This window comes from Diachasma alloeum, unplaced genomic scaffold (genome assembly GCF_001412515.2).
Source record: "Diachasma alloeum isolate Michigan unplaced genomic scaffold, Dall2.0 Dall_scaffold_00206, whole genome shotgun sequence".
In the NCBI taxonomy this organism is placed as follows: domain Eukaryota; kingdom Metazoa; phylum Arthropoda; class Insecta; order Hymenoptera; family Braconidae; genus Diachasma; species Diachasma alloeum.
Genome location: NW_021680371.1, coordinates 1,156,088 through 1,176,358, shown reverse-complemented (window position 1 = coordinate 1,176,358; position 20,271 = coordinate 1,156,088). Strand labels below are relative to the sequence as shown.

The following is a 20,271-nucleotide window of genomic DNA, read 5'->3' as shown; positions in this document are numbered from 1 at the left end:
GGGGCAAAATAAAATAGTCAAAAAACGACTATTTGACGCAATTCAAGTAAAAAAATTGTTTTTATCAACTTTTTTTAATTCTTGGAAGTACTGCTGAGAATAATAATTTTCCATTCAGTGGAATGGAAAATTATTGAGAACTCTTGACGGAAGAAGATTTTGTCAGTGGATTAATTGAAACGAAAATGAAACAGTAAAATGCAAAGTCCATAGTAAGGCCCAGGGGGAGACCCGGTGGGAAAAAACGGAAAATGTGATGCTAAATTTCAATCGAATGAAAAAAGAAAAGTGTAATTGGTCTAATCTAATCAATTGAATTATAAGACGAATAGAAAATTTTTATTTTCGTCAGTACTCTCAACAATATAAAAAGTTGACAAAACTAAAGTTGATAAAAAAAATTTTTGTTTACGTGAATTGCGTCAAACAGTAGTTTTTCTGCTGTTTTATTTTGCCCCAGTCTCCCCTACTTAAAAAACATTGAAACATGGACTGAGCAATGTATTGAGACTATTGTATTTGTGCTTCGACATATCCGATTATTCACCAATCTCAATTATCCTTCCTGTTTCATATAAAAACTTCGCTGTATGTAAAATATTACAGAAAATACGTAGCATGTATCAGTACTCCGTACCACTTAAATTAATTCAATTAAAAAACGAAAAGTAGAGAGGAGTAGATTCGTAATGCCATCACTTTTATGTGATAATTCGAGGGAGAGACATGTGGAAGTGACAAAAACTCGGAGTGTCCCCGAGAATGAAAGATTCCTTTCCTAATTTCCCCTGTTCTTCAAGTCTTTAACTTTGTAAATGCGCACGAGCCAGTGTTCAGTGGTGTAGGCCTCTTCTAACGTTTCCAACTCAAAGTCCTTGTTTCCGATTTCCATGTTGCGAACCCTATCGTAGCCAGATGGTTTACCACCCTCTGTGTACACCTGTCCAAATCTGTAGTAACACATTTTGTACATGAGGCAGTTGAGAAGAATCGGCGAGCCATCTTTGTCTACTCTGAATTCACCGGAGGGATTATAATAATCCCATTCGGTGATCGTTTTCCCTTCCTCTGTGCTGCCACCGATTCTGACCATCCAGAGGAATTTATTGATATCTGAAAGTATTAACCGCTCATGAATGGATGGAAATATTATCAGAACTATCTGTAAATGAACAAAAAGGATATTGTTCGCGTGTAGATCACGGGGGGAGGTAAACGGAAGAGGAGTCTTATTGTTCTCGAGCCCTAATGCTCTAATTCAATCGCTGAGCACGAAATTTTCCAATTTTCAAGTAATTATTTAAGTGTGCATTTGAACATTTTTTGAATATTGATTTTATTCATCAGATTGATTGATTTTTTTCTCATCAGCGACGGGTGTCAAATAATTTTTATTGAATGTTTTTCTAATTATTGAAATAATATTAAAATTCGTCTCGAGTTGGTGAACCTGTCGAGTGTTTTCTCTCTCTCAAATATTCGAATCATGCGCTTGCGCGTGAAAGCGTAATTGCCCCGAAACTCATAATTTTTCGAATCATTTGTTCAAATAACTTTCTTATGAAATCTGAACAAAATCTGAAACTTATCCGTGTTCTCAAGAAAGATTTGATTCATCATCCACTAGTTTTTCCTCAATAGTTTATTATTTTTTTGGGTGCCATGTAAATTGCCCTAATTGAGAGAGAGGTAACCACGGAGGTTATAGCTGGAGGGGTTACAAAAACATCCAAACTTCATTATTTTTTGTAGAAAATGTAGAAAAATTCTCAATGGTGCAGCGTACACAGCCATTTCTCCCATGAATTTTTCAATTGTTTTTCATTATTTTGAATTCTCACACGAAACACCTTAATACTGAATTAATGAGAAGCCAAAAGATCTCATTCGTAGCTGTCTGAATCTTCAACAAAAAAAATTTTTGTAGCGCCTCGCTGTATACTATCTGAGGGACGACTATAGTACTGCCCTCACACACACTCAGAGGACACACGCGCACCTCCCTTTCTATTCCAAATGGCTTTATCCCCAACTCAGATAGGGGCAAGTGCCAAACACGCGCACCTCTGAGGTTCCGAAGTCACGACTACCCGAATTCAGTCAGTCGGAGACTGTCGACCTATTCGACTCGCATTACTCCGCAATTCATAATTAGCAACTTGTATACATTTCTCTCTAACGCTTCGGCGAATAAATTAGTTATATAGTTAATTCGCTTGAGTAGTGATTTCGTATTCCCGAACCAACAACCACGAGTCCTACATGTTGACATTTTCCCCTAAAAGCACTCATCAGGAAGATAATTCGATATTTAAAGTAGCTCTACCCTTCGGACGGGCTACGCTGTACTTTTGGATATTTTCCGTTTTAAAATTTTTCAACTAAATTCTATGGAAAAAAATTTGAAAAAATTCATACCCAGTCAATATTATCTAAATTAACTTTCGCAAAATATTGATATCTTTTCAAACATTTCCCTCTTATAAATAAATAATAAAACTTGTTTGCAAAACGGTGGATAATTTTTTATGAGGCGTCAAAAAATTCTCGATTTTTTCGCATCTAATGAAAAAAAATTCAGATTTTAATCTTTGATTACAATGGAAATGTTGATTTTCACATAAAACGCTGGGTTAAATCCTGATTTTTAAAAATTTCTTTTTTAACCAAAACGATAATTAAATTGAAAAAAAAATTAGAATCCCGAATCTAATCGAGTTTTCTGCAATTTTTTTTTGCAGTTTTCAATAATCTTTGAATTTACCGTAAGGGTAGAGTGACTTTAATAATAGAAAAATCTACATTTTGTAAAACAGAACCACTAAATTATGCATTTGTCTCAAGAGAGAAGCGAGTGCCTCTTGATATATTCCGTTGAAAGGGCGTTTTGTTGAGATAATTTCATAGTCAATAAATTGCCATGATTGAAAAACAATTACCGTCAGAGGAATAACCAGTCAATCCTCCAAAGATGACAAGCACATAGTTAACATCCAGCTCCCTCATGATCTCATAAGCCTTCTCCTCAGAGCTAGCCATAGCCTGTCCCACTCGCGATATATGCGTATTATTCCAGGTATTATTATCCACTAGGATCGTGCGATTAGCCATGGCAGTTATCTGATACCCATAATCCCACCACGACATAACTTTCGAGTCCTCAGGTGTATTCATACGTAACCAGTAGTAGGCTTCCCTGAAGTCATCGAATATCATTCTTCCGCCGTCAGGCGATCTAGCTGACAGTACTATACTCGGTGAGCTGTACGCCTCGGCAGTTACCCATGTGCAATGAAGTGTATACGAGAAAAATAGAATGCACATTACAGCTATGAATAACATGGAAATTTCACTTCTGAGGACGTAATTGTTTTCAAATTTCCGGGATTTTTTGTCGACCACTTTGCTACTCTCCAATTGCTTCATGTAGGTTAATAATAAGGAAGATGCTCCAATTCCTCCTAGGATGCACATTACTGGCGCAAGTACTAGCATCAGACGCACCATAACACCCTGGAACACATTTGAACGGTGAAAAGTTGTTCTATATCTGTAGTGAAGTGGTAAAAAGTGCTAAATTTATTCAACTGAAAGTTGATTTTCCTCTTTTTCTTTTTATGTATAAGAATAAATTTGTTGCCTTTTTTCCTTCGCGATTCACGTAAAAACGAATAAATCAATTTCGATGGGATTTTAAGTCTATTAGTTTACGGTCAGTAATCTAATGTGGGCTATAAAGTGTGAAATTTCGCTAGATTTTCTAAAAAATGATGGACGGTTGATGTTAAACCCAGTTTTTAAATGAATATCTCAAATTCAGAAAGAGAACTATTTATTTATGGATAACTTGATCGCAGCTATCTTTTATATTTTCAGACAAGGTCCTTAGAAAATTTTTCCTAATTCACCAAACGAGTGATGGACTGTTGATGTTAAAACTAGTTTTTAAATAAGTATCTCAGATTCAAAACGAAACGACAATTTATTTATAGAAAACTTAATCGTAGCTATATTTTATCTTTTTAGAAAAGATCCTCAGAAAATGTTTCATAATTCTCCAACCGAGTTGAGTTGAATTTCTCGAACTGTTTTATGAGCTCCTGATTGAATTCTGTATTGATCTCAGAAAAGTGTCGTTTTAAGAATTGTTGAATTAAGTTTACACGCACGAAAAAATTTAATAGAAAAAACGTACCGAATTCGTTAGAAAATTCTATTGAATTTTTATCAAAGTTTCTGTTAGTTTTTGGCTGATTCTATTGACATGTTCAGTAGAAAACATTCAATAGAAAAAGTCAACAGAATTCGATTTTTCTATATAACTTATTCTTTTCATATATTTTCAATAAAATTTGCTCGATTCAAATTTTCTAAGTTTTTTTCATTCTATTTTTATTTTCTTCTCATCAAGAAAATCAAACAAAAAAAATTAGAAAATTTGAGCCGAGGAAGTTCTATAGAAAATATCTCAATAGAATGAGTTGTATAGAAAAATTGAATTCTATTGACTTTTTCTACTGATTAGTTTCTATTGAACATTTCAATAGAATCGGCCAAAAACTAATAGACCAGTTCAATAGGAATTCAATAGAATTTTCTGACGAATTCAATAGGTTTTTCTATTGAATTTTTTCGTCCGTGTATCTATTTGAGAGCATAATGGCGGAGTTACTGTGCTCTAAAAAATGGAATTCGATGAAACTCGAAACCCCAGGGGAATCCCAAGCCTTTCCATCGTAATAAAAAATTTCAAAATCTTAATTTGGTCATAACAATTTTTAATTAATTAATTAACAAAATTTGGCACCCTATTTTTTAAATCTTATAATGTATTCATATGATATTGAAAAATCATAGTTTAAAAAGTTTTAAGCTTCCCTCTGCTTTTTTGTGGAAAATCCACATTTTTCCATAATTTCCATTTTAAATTAAAAAAGTTCTCTTTATTTTTCAGTATTCTCTAGACATTTTTGGCACTCCGCTATAATACACTCAATTGCATCCTTTCCCTACTGAACTGTGTGTTTATATAAAAAATAAATAATTTCAGAAACAAACAACAGAGAAACTTATTTTTATCTGAAACAATTCCCCACAAAAGGTGTTCTTTTGACGTTATTTGTGGACGTCCGCCTAAAAAGGGACCACTTTGTCAATAGGGAGTTATGCATACTCTGATAATATTGATAACATCCCTCACATTTTGATCTAAAAATGATTCTGATAGGGTAAAAAATGACGTCGTCAGGGAAGTTGAAAAAACAATTTAACATGGGAGTAAAAGGGAGTTGCTGAGACAAAAACGTGAATATCTTAAAAACTAAAATCGACAAAGTTGTTCCGTTTCATGCGGACGTCCACATTTGTTATCACTCATCATGAAGATAATTTTATGATTAACGAGATGTAAAAAAATACAGCTGTTATCCTTCATCATTCGAATATTCGCATGCAATTAGAGAAAAAATACTTACAGCAAAGTAGAGACTCGTAACTCCATAAAGAATAAGAAAAATATTGGAATCTGTGAGTTTCGAGAAGCAGAAATACAGTCCAACCGGAAACAGGAACACCAGAATTTGTAGATCGAAGTAGAACGAACTCCATGAGGTAGGTTGATGCTCAGAGACTGAAGCAATTATTGGAATATGATTTTTCGCGTAGGATGGATCGAGCAGTGAGTAAAATCGTCCTGTCCAGGGCGATATTTTCCCGGTGATTGTTAGTACTCCACCCACGACGCATGATATTGTTAACATAGAGGCGATCAGTCCCCGGAATAAGAGATCAAAATCGTTTTCTGTAAGTTTACTGCGAAGATAGTCGACTAGAGCATGAATTTGACACAGTCCAAAGACTCCGAGGGCCTGAAATAAAAATAATTAATTTGAAACATAACAACGACGGCACTGGCTGTGTGATTAGAGTGTGAGATTGACCCGGCTTAGGCGCCAAATTTGTGACATTCTAAATCCGAGCGTTTCAGTGTCAAGTGGGAGTCTCGCAAGAGACGATTTTCTCTTGTCTTTTGGCGACTGCCGTGCAGTGGGTTGGAGGTGAAAAGGAAACACATCGTAAAAACCCGAACGAAAAAAAAAATGAATTAAAAAATTTTAAAAATACTCGAAAGGATATTTCACACGATTCCACGTCAAATCAGCAGTCGAAAAAAGTCGATGTGTTCGATTATGTTCGTAATATTTTCTTGGATTCTATATCCAAGAATATGTTGTATGAAAGATCAACTAATTCTGTTGAATTTTATAATTTCTCAGTTGTCGAACATTTCAAAACGTTGGTCAGTCAACCCCTTGAAATCTCCACAGTAAAAGATTTTTGAGAATACCTACAAGCATATGTTCAGAGCTCTGCACAGGCTGGAATCCCACAAACGAGATCTGCATTGACAGAATGGTACCAATACAGTAGAGTATACTGTAAGCGGTATAAATTCTATGTGAAAAGCGTCCAGTAACCATCAACGTTAGGACGTGAAGAGGAATCAAATTGATGAGGAACACGTAGCCACCCCAGGAGGAGACCATGTAGAAGTATGCGAGAGCAGCGCACGTGGACCAAAAAATAGCACCAGTTTTTACAGCTTTTATCCACATGTAGTAGGTGAAGAGCATACAGAATATAGCAATACCCTCATTGTCGTAGGATCCAGCCACTGATCTCGAGATATATCCGGGGACTATGGCAATCATCGATGCTGCGAAGAGACCTGATGCCGAGTCTTTCAGCTCTTTTGTCAGGTGATAGGTCACAATTGTTGTGAAACTAGAAAATAATGGCGCGAGGAATACACAGACGTTGCGAATATCTATGGGAATGTTGAGCATCTGGAGTAATCGGTAGATTGTAGCTGATGTTATCATCAATCCTGGGTAGATGGTACCTGTAAGTTTATAAGAGGTCATTTTATAAGAGGGGAATTAGATGGTCAAACTAAAGGAGAAAGCCTTTGTCAAGTAATTTTCATAACTTTTTTATAATTAAGGATATCCAAGTATCTTTTGCAGTTTGGTACAGACCACACTATGAATTCAACCATTTTCAATTATTAGATGTTTGAAAACAATCATTAATATTCAGCGCCATTCAAATTATATTTTGCACAAAATTATTATTTTTTAAATATTCGTTGTTTATAAATAAATAATTGAAATTATTTAAACTTTAAATTGTTTTCTGGTAAAATTCTGAATATGAATAACTTTGTTACGATTCCGAACAAATGATTTTTAAAGTGGAAAATTGATTGTTTACAAATTATTTGTACAAAGGGGTTGTAATTTAAAAAATTGCAATTTTTTAATTATTTCATCAACCTTTCTGCAAAATAAACTATCTAATTTTTTTCAAATTTCAAAATGTTTTCTAACGGTTGAAAATCGAGATTCAAATTCAGTCGAAAATTGATTATTTTTAAATTACCTGTAGACAGGAGTCGTAATTTTAAAGAATTGCAAGTTTTAAAAGATTCTTGATATTTCCTCACGAAGGCCTTTCCTCTTATCCAGATAAATCGGCAATTGCCAAATTTGGATTTTTCTACTTTTAAAACTTTGCAAATGATTTTCATTTTCGACTTTCCATTTCTGAAATTGAATAACATACCTCCGATGATCCTGCCCAGTGGATACCATACTCTGTCGTCGAACCAATTATGAAAAGCATAAAAACCCTCTTCAGCGAGGAATTTCGTGGTTCTATAATTGAAGTAAGGGTCAAATTCGTGGATGACACTCTCGTATCGTAGAACCGAAAATAGACGGGTTGCAAATGCTGAAATGATGAACACAGATTTTCAATTGTACTTCATAAAGCATGTAACAACGTAAAATTTTGGAATGTTCGCACAAAAACAGGATGGTAAATAATTCAAAATTTTGAAATACGTACATAAAACAGCAGCCAGTGAAAGCACTGTCAGTTTCAAAAGAGTCTCTTGTTTCTGTGAAGACATCCGAAGACCCTTGACCCTCAACAACGAAACCATCTTTCTAATTTTATGCCTTTATCTGGAATGAACAAAAATAAGTATAAAAATTGGGTACATATGAATGAGTAAATGGGTGAATGGATAACATGTTCATTCATCTGCTAAAATTCTAAAAGGGAAATTCACGGCCATATGACCGCATACAGACATGATGGCCGAACTTTGTATTTTTACATTTCAGGTCATTCTACATCATTTTCAATAAAAATTAGAGAAATTAGACAAATTTTGACAATTACAATGCTTCCATTCTAAGGAAAAGCAACTAGAAATCAAGTTTATGTTTTGATAAAAACTGGATTACGAGCTATTCAAATAAACCCATTAATTTGAGTAAAATAAAGTTGGTTTAATTAAAGTAAACAATTTTTGCCGGGTGTATGTTTCAAGGAATGAGTGGTTTATTCTGGAGCAAAGTTGATCAGTTATCGGTCCCTGTCCCAAAAAATAAATTGTAACAAGATTCCTGGTTCTCAAAGAGGTTAGAATGGATCGATTCTGTGAGCTGGAATAACCCGTAGAATTTTCCTACAAGTTCTTTGGTCCATAATTTTTTATAAATATGCCTGTCGGTATTTTAGTTGTTGATTTGAAATTGTTTAGAGTGGATTAACACATTAGGAGGGACACGTACACACAAAGTGTCACCGGCCGGCACGTTTTGGAATAATTTGAAAAACACTGTGGGATTTTAGGGATCGGATAACTTGATTTGAACGCTGATTTCACTCACCCTTAAGAATTGTGAATTAAAATGGAATGAGAAAAGTCGTGAATTAGGAAATATCTAGCAAAATTAGTTGAATAATGGGAACGATCACAATCCTTGTACCAGTGAGCGCGACATTTTTTACTACACTGCGCTGTGAAATCTCGCTCTGACCGACGCTCGATTTTAAGCGGGAATTTGAATGCGATCCAGCTGTCCCGTGGAACGTATTAAGGATGTTCGACACCCTTTTAGCCAAAATTGACGTTGTTTTCATTTTTCTGGCAAATTATCGATGGGAGTGACGTGAAAAAATATAACGATTTTGTGGTTTGTCATTCTTTAATGGCTCACGAAGTTGCGTAGTGGTGCGATAATTTTCATGCGTTTTTTCTACAGTTTTGTGATTCTTTTTAAAAGTTTAGAGAAAACGCAGGAAAATGTTCGCACCACNTAAAAAAACGTGAATTTTGGGGGGTAACAGAATGCTCTTAATTTTCAAAATTTTTGAACAAATTTCCTGCTGAAAGTGATCAATATTTTAAAAACCCGAAGCACATTAATCTTCAGGAGATGATGATGAAGATCAATGTGCTTTGGGTTGGAAACTATTAATAATTTTGAGCAGGAAATTTGTTTAAAAATTTCGAGAAATCGATGGCCTTCTATGACCCCTTAAGGGGATACGTCTATGAAATTTAAAAGTCTTCACTGGCCTTTGGGACCTAGTGAACAGTTTGTGATATGAGGGAGAGTGGGGTAAAACGGCCCCTTTTGACTTTTTTTGTGATATTCATAACTCAGAAACAAATTCATTAATTGAGATCAGTTCAAGTTCATTCTAAAGGGGAAGAAGTGTAGTTTCCATGGAAAAAAAATTATTTCATTTTATTTAAAATCGAATGAGCTGTTAACATTTTTGAAAAAATCAAAAGGGGCCGTTTTACCCCACTCGCCCCTATGATGGAATATGGAAATAACTAGGGAAAATCGCAGACCCGATCGATTTCGCTCCGTATAACCACGAAAAACTTCACTTTTTTTTCCTGTTTTTCCTGTTTTTTTATCGTCGGTAATAGCGAGCGCTCGTCGGCGAAGCTCAGTGTTTTTAGAACCAATGCAAGCGCTCCGGTGACGTTCGAGCTTGAGCACTGGTTGCGCTACAGCGCACCCGCACGCGACAGAAACTCAAAATTTTGGTCCGCATTCGTTCTTCCTTTTTAACAATATTTGAAGTTTATCGACGAGTCCAAATCACTAAATAATTAGTTCCATTTATACTAAGTGAAAACATAATATGTCGGGTGATGTGCAACCAAGAAAACGAAAAGAGAAGAGACGTAAAAGAGGTGAGCGATGACAAAACTTTCGTAACGCGAGTTACACGGTGGGTAGGATTATTTTTAGCATAATATCCATCGTCTTTATTTTCGTCGTCGAAATGAGCATCCAAACAACTTCTCATCATTCCCAGAAATTACCGAAAATTTTAGCAATCTTCAATAACCATCACGAAAATGTAGAAATGAAAAATAAAAAAATTTAATTTAATATCTAAAAATCATTATCCGATGAAGTGTGTCGTCGGTATTTCACGGGTACGATCATCCCATCACAGATACTATAAATAGTTCTGCATTCCAAGTTTTTCATTAAAATTTTTGGTAACACACAAAACCTGATTTTTAGCCGATCACGAGTACCATATACAGAGGATACAGTGTCTTGGTATGACTCCTTATTTTTTCTTCACATTATTATTTGACATTTCCAAAATCTCTACATCCGAACAATTCTGTGGCATGAGAATAAATGCCCTTTTGAATTTCCTAGAAGACGAAGATGCTGGAACCCCTCCACCAACGCTCATTGGATCCTCGGATCATGGGGAAAACGTCACGATACATGTTCATAAAGAGGGTGGAACTGGGGGCCATTGGTGTGCCAAGATAATCTTCTTCGTACTTTTGTCAGTTCTCGTAGGACTCGTTGGTGTAATTATTTTTGAATCCAGAGGATCAACAGATGGTAAGCTTTGTAAATAGGGAACTTGCATGATTTTTTTTTCATTTTCAATCTCAAGTTTCGATCTTAAATGATTCATTTTTCACTTATAAAAAATACCAATATTGCTGGTTAATTGATAATTGATTGTCGAAAGTTGGGGATTTCAAACGCTTTGAAATCGTTAATGACGTCACAAGGGTGGTCGAACGCTGGACCAATTACAGAATAGCTCCAGCCGAACCTAACCCAACCTTCGCGTGCGCCTTATCCAATGGATGACGGTAACTCCCCTCTCTCCTCACTTTCCACCAACAGAGCGCTATCCAGCATTACTTCCCTAGTAGAAATTTCATAGCGCAAAAACCTCGCGGCGGGAGTTGGCGCGCGACATTCAATGTTATAGGTACAGGCACTTTGGGTCAATGTCGCAGAATTTCGATCAATTTCTACTAGAGTTGTATCACTTTGAGACGTCATGACCGAAATAATGGGCTTCAAAAACGTGTGATTTTCAATCACCTATTATAAAATATTTAGGCAATATCTGTCTATATTATAAACATCCAAATCGACTTCTGGTGATGGAAATTTGGTACTCGAAATTAAGACGCCGAAATTAAGGGTCACAAAGGTCATAAGGATCAGAATAAGGGTCACGAGGATCAGATTAAGGGCCACGAGTATCAGATTAAGGGTCGCAAGGGGCAGTCTAATGATCCAAATAAGGGCCACAGGGGTCAGATTAAGGGTTATGTGGATCAGTTTAAGGCTCGCGAGATTAAAGGTCACAAGATTAAGGGGATCACAACGGTCAGACTAAGGGTCCAAACAAGGGTAACAAGGGTCAGATTAAGGGTCTAAATAAGGGTCACAGAGGTGGGAAATGAAGGGTCAAAATAAGGGTCACAACGGGTTCAATGAGGGTCAGAATGAGTCACGAGAATCAGAATAAGGATCATGGGGGTCATATGGGAGTTGGAGAGCGGAGTAAACAGGGGACGTAGCCCCCTAATTTCTCCATAATTCTTTTTGTTTAGCTATCTATTGGTTTCGAAGAATGAATGAATAGGGAAATTGGGGAAAACTGAATTCCATGCAAGTTCTCTATTGCCTTTATCTTCAATATCTAACTGTAAAGTATTTCCACTAGAAAATCGCTTCCACTGAAAATTGACAATAAAATGGAACTATCCAGGGGAAGGGATTATTCAAGGTTATCAAATATTCGTGTTCTACAGGATGTCCCAATATTGATTATGAATTTAATGAAATATTGATTCATTGATAATGAACAACGAAATGATTTTTGATTTTCAGTTGATACTCCGGTAGCTTCTTCCCGATGGGCAATGATATTTGAAGGCTGGGTAGATGATTCGTTATCTTTGCATGATGAACATGATGAATCACACGATAAGGGCAGTCATGAAGCTTTAAGTCACGAGGCGGATGAGGAACACGAGGAGGAACAGGATGAGCACGAAGAAACTGATGAAGAAGCTGAGACAGCAGGTTCAGAGGAAGCTGCAGCCTCTGAAGAACACGAGGATGAGGGGGAAGGAGACGATGAAGAACAAGAAGAAGAAGACGGTACTGGCGAAGAGGGAGACCCAGCTGATCAAGAGGAAGACGATGAGACTGGACCCGATGGTGTTAGTGGAGAAAATGATGATGATGTTAACGATGATGAAAAAGATGAACCAAATGATTCTGGAACATTAGAAGAAGTTGATGAAGAAGAAGTAGATAATAAAAACGCTGAAGATGATGAGAACGAGAATGATGATGTAGAAGACTCGAAAGAAGAAACAGACGCAGAACTTCTGGATATCAGCATTGAAGGCGTGAGTCCCTCGCCGCTATTGAATGAGGAAGATGAGGAAGGAGATAATGAGGATGACCTGTCATATGAATTCGTGGGCATTCCTGGAGTCAATGACATTGATGACGATAGCGATGAGCCCTTGGAAGAAGTAGGTTATTATGTACTTTATATTTACTTTTCTTCCATTTACTCCACGGAGAAAAAAATCTAAAAAAAATTCCGTGTTAGCATCCTGAACCGAGCGGAATTTACGCTCTCGGAAAAATTATCGTCCAGACCGTCTTTTTTTGCTTCCGAATGGAAGCTTTGTAATCGTTCAAATTTAAGTTTTGGATTTTTTGGATTATATTGACCCAGTATGATCCAAAAAGTTCAAAAATGCAATTTTTAGATCTCGTTCGTACGTGTGTGCGTACGTATGTAACAAAGTTTTTCTTCAATTATTCGCTAATGAATGTGTTGTGGACACTTCGTTATTTGATGACATAGAATAATAAGGAAAAATTAACTCTTCGAATCGATCTGACCGTCACTATTTACAACAGAAGTGACCGAGAAAGTGAAACGAATTATCCAAATATAATAGGTTGGGATCTGATTGCGTGGGATTAAACACTAAAGTATACAATGGTTATCATACAGAGGAGTTGATTCACTGATGGATTAAAAAATTTATTTGAATGTACTTTTGCGATAGCAATAATCGTTATTTTGCTTTATTTGAAAATTTGCAAAAATTTCATATCTTTTGAAAATAAGAATTCCGGGGATATCTTTAAATATCATGCATCAAATGAATTCAATCATAGCTTAAAATGTTTGCTTTAATGCCATTAAGTCGAAGTTGAAAGTTGATTACGATAGCTATATTGGTTGAGATTTAATTTCTATGATGATTGTTGAAAATTTTGAATTTGACATGAATTTCCCGGAAAGTGAACTTTCTGATGATTTCTTCAAATGTGATGTTTCAAATTCATTCAAGTATATGTAAATAAAAATTTTCTATTAACATTTTATCGCAGGGCTGAGGGGAGAGATAGAACTATATAAGAAAGACAATCGGTGGTATAGAAGAAAGAGATAATAAGAGTAAGGATGATGATAACATTCAACTACGTTGAAAATCTGACAAAATTAATTGAAAAGAAATCTTATTCAATTTAATAACGTAAAATAAACAATGAATTATATATCATAGAAGAAAATTATGTGCAAAATAACCATTCGGAAGCATATTGCTAATTTAGTAGCAAAAATACTATATCCAATACAAGAGCAATTACTCACTTGTTCTAGTATTACCATGAAATTAACCAAACAAACAGCTATTGTGAGGATTCTACAAAGTGAAATTTCCGGTTCTGCACGATTATTTTTTTTCTGTGTAAATTGGGTCTGATTCATGGTGCTGCCAGGGATAGCTATATCCATTAATTATAATTACTGTTAAATTATTAAGTAGTCAATTCGTTAATATCACTCTTAAATTTTAATTATTGAAGTTGTCATCAATTTAAATATTCAAATTCCGAATTATTTATTATTCTGTAATTCAGTTAGGAACATTGACCCTTATTTGGGTAATCGGAAATCCCTTATAAAAAATTTAGTATTATTGACTTGATAGAAAATTGACAGATCCATATTGTTAAAGATTCAATTCACCATCAATTGAAAATTTAGATTATCAATTATATTAGTATTTTTTAACCCTAGTCTGGTCACCAAACGCGACCCTGCGACTTTGGTTACCTTCGCGGGGATTCGCCGCCGTGTTATCTAGGCTTTCGCGTTGCCGAATTCACTCTACACACTGGTCGGGCGCGTTTTGAGAATGTCCGGCAACGTCGCGTCATGGGCAATTCCATTTAACATGGGAAAAAATAAGTCGTCTGTCCGAAATAATGTGTTTTCTTTAGGAATTTTAGGAAATATGTTGTTCTAAAAACTACTACAATTTTTTAGACACTTCAATTGACAAAGTCTATTTTATTTTTTTTATTTTTCCAGTTAACCAGTCAATTGTAATTAAAGAAAAACGACGCGCAGCGGGTTTTTCCCATAGGGTGACCAATCTACGGTTAAAAAAATAGGATGCTGGCCACTACCCGTGGGACCAAACAGGAGTCCCCAAATAAATCGCATGATCCGCCCAAAAATTTCAATGTGGCACTCCAATTTTTGCAAAACTTACGCTTCTTTTCCATGAAAAGCCCTTACAAATTCGGGTGTCACATCCGAATCTTACGGTGATCTTGGTTTAGTCCCATGGATTGGTGAATACCCCACTAATTTTTAATAGAATTTTCTATCCGTAAGGCACACTCTATTTCCAAGGATTTTTTTCTCCGTAACAATCATATTATTTGTTCTGTTGGAATCCACTGTGGATCTAGATAGAAGATGATCCTGAAATTGAGGAAGTCACGAACAACGATCCAGTGGATTTAGAGTCGGAAAAAGAAGACGAGATAGAGGAAGAATCTTCGAGCGGTAAGTCGCCCACTTCTTTCGCTCAATGTTGCTACTAGAATAAATTGAAAGGACCTCCATGCTCTTAATTATACAATAATCTATATGAAAAACAGTTCGAAAGAATAACAAATGAGAAGCAGTATATTTTGATCTCGATAAATAAAAGTGTAAAAAATGGAATAATCTAAATGCGAAAAATGAAAAAATGTGATGATTGCAGTGGCAGTCAAGTTTGGTGTTGGCGTGGCACTTGTCGTTGCTGCGCATTTTGTTCTCGTTAGAAGGTGGAGTAACGGTAAATGTTTTTTATATTTAAAAAAAACAACAGCAAAGCGGTTAAAAATATTTAGATGGTGATTAATTTCTAGCGCTTAGTTAATCATGCAAATCTATCAATGTTAGCATGGTGTATGTGATTCTCGTTGTCCTTTGTTAGAAACTAACAATGAACGAGCAAGTGAGTATGATTGACAAAGTGATGCATATTGATAATAGTTACCGAGCAAATAAATTCCTTGGAGAGGTGGTAAATCGTAATTCATTGAATTTTATGATTTTGATAAGTGATTATTCATCCCAGAAAAATTGAAAAGAAAATGTTAGCCCATTCGCAAGTGAATTCTATCCGGAATTTCATCAACGTTATCTAAATAGACTTTTTTGTTCGATTTTTATCTCGAAATTTCAACTCGATGCCCCGTCACTCAGAGATACCTGAAAATTCTGAATTTAGATTGAAAAAAAAGTAAAAAAATTTCTAAACATTTTGAAAGGGCGTTTTTAATTAATATTGATGAATTATTTCAATAGAGGAGATTGGAATTATGTATAATTACCGTGGCAAATGGCGGTCTGTCAGTCGCCACCATGGGGGAGGAAAGACGAAATATAATAAATCTTTTGGCACAGCGCGACCAGACTATTGTACGAAAAATGGCTCTTTAAAAAAATTTGTAATATTTTTAAGAATTTGTTAATCACACTTTTACGATAAATTATTAATCACTTATGCCAATCTCTTCCATTGATAATTGTACTGACGATCAGTTGTCAGTTTTGTCGGGAATCGAAAACAGGAAAATCGCTTTCTTTCTTTTTTGCGCCTCTGACAAACGTGACAGTTGATGGACAGTACAATTTTCAATTGAAGACATTGGTATAAGTGATAAGTATTTCATCGTAAAAGTGTGATAAAAAAACTCTTAAAAATATCACAAACTTTTTCAAAGAGCTTCTTTTCGTACAATCGATTTATTATTTCATCTTTCCTCTTTCCATAGAGACGACTGACAGGCCGCCATTTGCCAAGGTAATTATGCATTATTCATATCTCCTCAATTCATTCCTCAATATTAATTGAAAACGCTCTTTCAAAATGTTCGGAATTTTTTTTACTTTTTTGTTTCAATCCAAATTCATAATTTTCAGGGGTTTCACAGTGACGCGGCATCGAGTTGAAATTTTGAGATAAAAATCGAGCAAACAAGCTATCTAGATAACTTTCAATAGATAATAGAACCGTGCCTTAATATGAATAAAAAAATTGGAGACAAAAAGGTTCATATTTAATTTCGATTTTTAATTTTCAAGAGACCCCATTCTGTTGAGATTTTTCCCGTAGAAGTTCGGCGGCACATTTTCACGTTTTTCATAGTTTTCAATGAGAATGATGAAAACATCAGTACTGCAAAGTAAAAAAAAATGGATGTATTTCCGTAGAAAAAACATAATTCATATTCAATTTTTGGAATTGGCGGAAAACTGGTAAATTCACTATTAGAATATGCATGTCTCATGCAATTGAGAATTGTTCATGCTCACAATAACCTGCTATTTAGCAAGATGTAAAAAATCGTTCTCTTACTATCTGCCACATCACTACGGAATTTGAAAAAGTTCGAAAAAAATTGTAACAAACAGAATTGAAATTACAGTTGACGTCGAATTGGCGGCGTACAATGGGGAAGGTCCTCCGGACCTTTCCAGACGAGATACTCTCATATCACCAACCCCCCTCATTCCCAAAGTACTAGCAAAGGAACCAGTGCAACAGGGAAGCAAAGTTGATAGTTCGAATTTAACCAGTCGACCTCCAAAGGGTATAACTCTGTTATTATTCATGATAAGAGAAACTAGAGATTGAATCACAAGGCTAACAATACGACCAATTAACAATAAAGAATGATAGCTTATAAAACTCCCCAAAACTTTTTCTGTAGATCCTGAGCCACAAATTAGTTCAATTCCAAAGCGAATGGAAATAGAAATAGACACATCAGAAAGCGAGCTCCATTCCGGAACCGAAGAAGATGTGAATTACGAAGAAGATTCTGAAGAGGAAGAAGAAGAGGAGGAGGAGGAAGAGGATGACATTGTAGCAATGGATGATACAGAATTGGTAGCAAAATTAGAGGCAAAATACGGAAAAATTCCAACGCCGAGTCAGAGTGAAAACGAAGACGACGAAGAGCTTGATGATGAAGAATTGGACGAAGAAGAAGAGGAAGAGGAGGAAGAAGACGAATCCGAAGAGGATGATGAAGAGGAAGGAGAAAGTGAAAAACATTACGACTGGAAACGTAAATAATTTTCTAGGCATCTAACGAATCTTCCCGATTTTTTTATTTTTTTCATTTTTACATTTTTGAATTTAGAAAAAGAGCACGGAGGATCCTATCATCATGCTAGGATTAAAAATATCGTTATGTTTGTCAGAATCAATGATTTTACTCGAAGTAATCCGATAAAGCATTGGAGTATAACGAATGAATGAATGAATGAATGCCCAACTAGCTAGCATATCATCGTAACTATCAGTTTAAGGTATATCCCTAGAACACATTTTTCTTGAGATTGTCCCCATGTTTTTCATAGATAATGTTTATAATAGTCCCCAGCTATTGAAAAAAATTCTAACTAACTGTACTACACAGTTGAGGAGATAATAAATAATGAAATGTGGGCTTCTAACACGGGAGGCCGAAAACGGTTCTTACGATGTTCTTAAAAAACTAATCCGCGATAAATTGATAAATCCCGAATACGGTGAATTTATTGTAAAATGTTGTACGACATAGTTTCTGCGTTGTAGGACATAGTTTCTGCGATATTGAACTCTAAAAAATGGAGATTTTGTGAAACCAATCCTCATTTGATTCAAGAAATTGATTAACAAATAATTTCTTATTTGATTCAAACAGTTATTGTTGCCTACATCAACACATGAGTATAGAAAAACTCAACAACTTATGAGAATGCAATGAATTATGTCATTTAGAATTATTTCCGGATATTCATAAGGACTAACTTTTGGGTCCAATGATTTTGGGATATACCTTAACCCTAGATTGGTCACCATATGAGGGAAGTGCCGCAGCGCGTTGTTTTTCTTGAATTGCCATTGATTAACTGATCGGAAAAATTAAAAAAAATTTGACTTTTCCAATCAAAGTGTCTAAAAAACTTTAATAGTTATAGAACAATATAATTCTCAAAATTCCTAAAAAAAAATTATTTCTAACAGAGGATTTTTTTTCCCATGTTAAATCAAAGTGCCTGTTACGCGACGTTGCCGGAAATACGCTAAACGCGCCTGGGCAGTGTACAGTGAATTTGGCAACGTTCAGGCCTAAATAACACGGCGGCATTTCCCCGCGGACGTGACCAAGTCGCTGGGTCGCGTAGGGTGACCAATTAGGGTTAAAATAGTATATTTTTAACCTAGGGAGGTAAAATAAAGGAGTCGTACGTGGTCACGTTCATTTTACCTCCTTAATTTCTACGATTATTTAAAGTGTAGGTAGTTCTTTTACTTCACTTGTGTCTCCATCAACTATACTTTCTGATAAGAGGAGAATAATATGCTGAGAATACATTCGATTTGTTTTTTTTTGGCCTCAGATGTTAACGCTCCAAAAGCACATTCCGGTCCGGAACCAAAAGAAAAGGCGACCAGATCAACAGGAGCAAAAGGAGATCAAGGCAAGAGTGCACCTGGCGGTCGACAAGATTTCACTTCCAACAATGCGTCGGATTTCGATGAATTGCTCATTCAAGAAGAGCTTGAAAATTGGCTCATGAGAGTGAGTTATCGTCTTCATTTATCTTTTCTCTTCTTCAATCATGGATAATTTATAACATTCATTTGTTTTCAGGATTTTGACAACTGATCAGAAAACTCATCACCTAGTTTTAGGACACTTTAATGTGAACTTCGAATTTATTAAATGAGTGCCTCAAACCTGTTTTAATTCGCAATTGTTCTTTTGTGAAAAAAAAACTTACACTAGCGCTAGTTTTCAATTTAATTTATTCGCTTCCGATTCCCTTCATTTGAGATGAGAGTGTTTAATTATGGAATAGAAAAGAATGATAGTGGTGTCTTCAAAGTTAAGTGTAATTTCATAGCTGGAAAGTTAACGATAATTATCCTATGTGTATTTACTACGTGAAGATTCCTGAACAACAGTAAAAGTAAAGAATTATATAAAAAATAAATAAAAAATAAGAAATATTGTTTGGACACAGTGTTTTTTTTCCATCAACATACTTGAATGGCAAATACCTATTGCAACGAAGCAGGATCTGGCATGCTTTGCAAGGTTCTACCGTCGAAAGGATCAAAATTCGCAAGACTCAATCGATCGCAGGGGTCCACACAACAGAGGCAGGTAGGACAATCCCACGGGTTGAAGGATCATGAATCGATAGAAATAATCAGAAGTTTCTCCGATTTGGTCACCTTACTCGGCCCTGCGACTTTGGTCATGTCGTGAGGGTCGTGAGGCATTCCCCGCAATGTTAACGGGGCTGCGACGTTGCCAAACCCTTGGTTTTTTTTTATTTAAGCATCCAAACCATGTGGTTTATTTTGCTATAAAAAAATTAGAAAAATACAAATGTGTTTAGAAAATAATTCTTTAGGTACTATTCGCAACAATTTACATCACTTCTTCAAATATTCAATCCTGAGGAGTTCAAGAAGGAATCAATATGTTTGAGAACAGTTCTATTCAATTTCTTTAAGAAGACTTTGATTTCATAGGGTGGGAGGAAGCCTTCCCTTCGTATCCCTGTCAAAAGCCTGACGGTGTGGCTCATAGATAGGACATTGCCAAAGCACATGGCCGAGGTCTTTATTCGGATCACCACAGTCACAAGATGAAGACTCGATGAAGCCAACTCTTTTCAAAGAGCTGGCGAGATTGTGTAATGATTCGCTCTAGCCCTGTTAACCCATACTAT

At 35.6% G+C, this 20,271-nt stretch overlaps 2 protein-coding genes across 4 annotated transcripts; one reads left to right on the top strand and one right to left on the bottom strand.

Moving 5' to 3' along the window:
• Positions 1-493: 493 nt before the first annotated feature.
• LOC107036142 (dolichyl-diphosphooligosaccharide--protein glycosyltransferase subunit STT3A) lies at positions 494-8,853 on the bottom strand. Its single transcript, XM_015253887.2, has 7 exons — positions 8,742-8,853; positions 7,909-8,027; positions 7,624-7,791; positions 6,351-6,901; positions 5,475-5,867; positions 2,940-3,513; positions 494-1,113 (listed from the first exon to the last, which is right to left on the bottom strand). Exons 2-7 carry the CDS (start codon positions 8,003-8,005, stop codon positions 779-781), a joined length of 2,118 nt encoding a protein of 705 aa, XP_015109373.1. The 5' UTR covers positions 8,006-8,027; positions 8,742-8,853; the 3' UTR covers positions 494-778.
• Positions 8,854-9,849: 996 nt separating this feature from the next.
• On the top strand, positions 9,850-19,549 carry LOC107036132 (glutamic acid-rich protein). 3 transcript variants are annotated; one of them, XM_015253873.1, is made up of 10 exons: positions 9,850-10,066; positions 10,407-10,445; positions 10,551-10,745; positions 12,042-12,697; positions 14,949-15,045; positions 15,248-15,322; positions 16,962-17,126; positions 17,247-17,606; positions 18,928-19,109; positions 19,182-19,549. In XM_015253873.1, exons 1-10 carry the CDS (start codon positions 10,015-10,017, stop codon positions 19,194-19,196), a joined length of 1,836 nt encoding a protein of 611 aa, XP_015109359.1. In that variant the 5' UTR covers positions 9,850-10,014; the 3' UTR covers positions 19,197-19,549. The 3 variants fall into 3 exon arrangements, with proteins under 3 accessions (XP_015109359.1, XP_015109362.1, XP_015109360.1); XM_015253876.1 differs by lacking the exon at positions 10,407-10,445 and having other exon boundaries at positions 10,554-10,745; XM_015253874.1 differs by lacking the exon at positions 10,407-10,445.
• Positions 19,550-20,271: the final 722 nt, after the last annotated feature.

What these genes read in the sequence shown, in the direction of transcription:
- LOC107036142 (XM_015253887.2), bottom strand. Translation starts at nt 8,005, where the DNA reads ATGGTTTCGTTGTTGAGGGTCAAGGGTCTTCGGATGTCTTCACAGAAA. An exon ending in TTCACTGGCTGCTGTTTTAT is followed by an intron (nt 7,792 to 7,908) that starts GTACGTATTTCA and finishes TCATCATTTCAG; the next exon opens with CATTTGCAACCCGTCTATTT. An exon ending in TTACGAGTCTCTACTTTGCT is followed by an intron (nt 3,514 to 5,474) that starts GTAAGTATTTTT and finishes AATGTGTTCCAG; the next exon opens with GGTGTTATGGTGCGTCTGAT.
- LOC107036132 (XM_015253873.1), top strand. Translation starts at nt 10,015, where the DNA reads ATGTCGGGTGATGTGCAACCAAGAAAACGAAAAGAGAAGAGACGTAAA. An exon ending in ATCCAGAGGATCAACAGATG is followed by an intron (nt 10,746 to 12,041) that starts GTAAGCTTTGTA and finishes TTTGATTTTCAG; the next exon opens with TTGATACTCCGGTAGCTTCT. An exon ending in CGTTAGAAGGTGGAGTAACG is followed by an intron (nt 15,323 to 16,961) that starts GTAAATGTTTTT and finishes TTGAAATTACAG; the next exon opens with TTGACGTCGAATTGGCGGCG.